We start from the raw sequence: 2189 nt of genomic DNA on the forward strand, positions 1-2189 counted from the left end.
GAGCTTTAGCATGAAGCTAACCATGAGGAACCAATGAGATGGGAGCCATTAGGACTTCTATCCTAGTTAGTGCAGTTATCCAAGCAACAGTTGATTGGTTAATGCATAGAATGCACCAGTCTCTGATGTGCTTGCTAAAGCCACACTTCACCCTGACACCCAAATTCACTTTCCAACAAAAAAGTCATTTACATATCAAGATGAAGAGTGGGTCAAAAAAGTCAAACTTGACCATTTTCTTCATCTCTCTGACAAAGGGGTCTTTGGGGTTGTTCATAGAGTCGATGTTCACACCAAAGGAAGTGCTGGTGACAACATCCATGCTGTAGCTTCCAAAGATGCTGAGAAAGGAAGGTAAAGATAGACTGTAGTTAAATATTGGGACCAAGTGAATGTATTTTTTCCTAATGCCTGTGTGACATTCAAATATAAATTCTTGTAAGTCTTCCTGCCCTGTGTTTGAAAAGAAAATTGGATATATATGGTAACTGAAAAGCACTTATAGTGAAAGGGATAGATTTTTTTTAGAGATCTTTGGTTTCAGTCCTGCATGGGTTTTGAAATTGGACAGCTTTTCTGAGGATTTTAAATCAGCATGTAGCTGCATGGGCAGGTTAGTGAAAGGACAGCGTGAGTCTCTTGAGTATTTTAGCTTCTCATGGAGGGGTGGTAGCACATTCTGCTTCAAACATGTCATGAAAATGGTCTTGTTCAACCCAGCATGGGTACCTACAATGGCACAAACTATCCAAACCCTCTCCTTATGGGGTTTTTGGTAGGGGAGAGCTTTGCTGTTGTGTGACTAATGTGCAGCTGCCCTTTCTGCATCTCTGCTTTGATAGTGAGGGTGAAACACAGATTTCAGAGCCCATCTGGAGGGCACAGATGAGGATGACACATACAGAGCCACACTAAGTGTCTCCAGCCAGGCTTTCATTTAACCCTGTTCCTTGTTTCAGAGGTCTGGTTTGCCCAGCAAGTGATCTGTGTTCCCAGTAAGGACTGAACTGCAGCACTTGCTAACAGGCTTTGCTGCTTATCCTGCTGCTCCTACCATCTACTTACTCCTTTACAGAGATCGAGTTGTCATTCTCTACTTGCTTTTGAACATTTTTCACCAAAGCTTCCCCATAGTGCTTGATTATAGGGAACATCTGTAACACAAACCAGAGATGGTCACTTTAGTATAGTATATTTTACTCTTTTCAGACAGGCTTATGAACACTACAGGGAGTTTCATGAATATTTGCATGTAAGATCTCTCTGCTAAGCTTTTATTTTTAAGCCTTTTTTTATTATAAATTAAACAGACCAGCTAAGTTGCCAGACTGTGCCTAAGGAAATCAGACCCCTCTGACAATATCAGCCTGGAATCACTTTCTACTGAATTTCTTATGGAGTTTGTACCTGCTTTTCTGTGTTTTACCTCCTTTAGTTTCCCACTGGTGAAGGTTGGAGAGAGCACAGTCCGAATCCGCTTCCACTGTTCATCTTCAGCTACTGAGACAGCATCTTGCAGCATCCCTGCTAGGTCTACATGCTAGAGGGGGAAAAAAGCAAGGTGTTAACCCCAGAAAAGATAGTGGCTTCTTTGTGAGGATGAGAATGTAGCATGTAGACCTGTCCAGGCTATTTCAGAGACATTACTACTGCCAACAGGCTCTGGCCTTACAGCCTCTCTCAAGATACACACACATAAATAGCCTTCTTTCCTGCAGTAAACCAGCTGTGAGATGCCATTTCCATGTCCAGAACAAGTAACCCAACAAGCCCAATATATCTATCTGTACATGTGCACTAACACCTAACCCTGTCACCCAGAGCTTGTGTCCCAGCTGGAGGCACATGTGCTTGCTGGAGCATGCTCACACAGACTCGAATTCATACATATATATGTGTGTGTGGATATATATATCCACACACACATATATATAAATGTAGGTGTGAGAGCAGAATTTGTCTGATAGGCAGGGAACAGCTTCCTCTGCCAGGCTGGCTCTGTGGTCCCCAGGCTGTAAGGCGGGAGAACAGTGACATGCAGTGGCCATTTACAGTAATCCCTGTAGTGCAGCCCCTTGTTCCCTGTGGGAACCCTGCTGAGTGCTTGGCATGCTTGTCTCCTTCACTTTGTTTTCTGGACTCTCTGGGATATCACAATGCTTCTGCTCTTACCCTCCTGTTGGTAAAGG

At 43.4% G+C, this 2189-nt stretch overlaps 1 protein-coding gene across 1 annotated transcript in view; it reads right to left on the minus strand.

The window, feature by feature from the left end:
- The window catches only part of LOC104385249 (cytochrome P450 3A9-like), a 10909-nt gene that overhangs the window by 4149 nt on the left and 4571 nt on the right, over positions 1-2189 (minus strand). The window contains exons 4-7 of the mRNA XM_009993683.1: positions 2173-2189; positions 1427-1540; positions 1066-1154; positions 193-341 (exon numbers count right to left, since the gene is read on the minus strand). The exon at positions 2173-2189 is cut by the window's right edge and continues 80 nt beyond it. Of these exons, the coding sequence (XP_009991985.1) occupies positions 193-341; positions 1066-1154; positions 1427-1540; positions 2173-2189 (369 nt within the window). The remainder of the gene's footprint in view (positions 1-192; positions 342-1065; positions 1155-1426; positions 1541-2172) is intronic.

Source organism: Chaetura pelagica, unplaced genomic scaffold (assembly GCF_000747805.2).
Source record: "Chaetura pelagica isolate M959 unplaced genomic scaffold, ChaPel_1.0 scaffold213, whole genome shotgun sequence".
Taxonomy (NCBI): Eukaryota; Metazoa; Chordata; class Aves; order Apodiformes; family Apodidae; genus Chaetura; species Chaetura pelagica.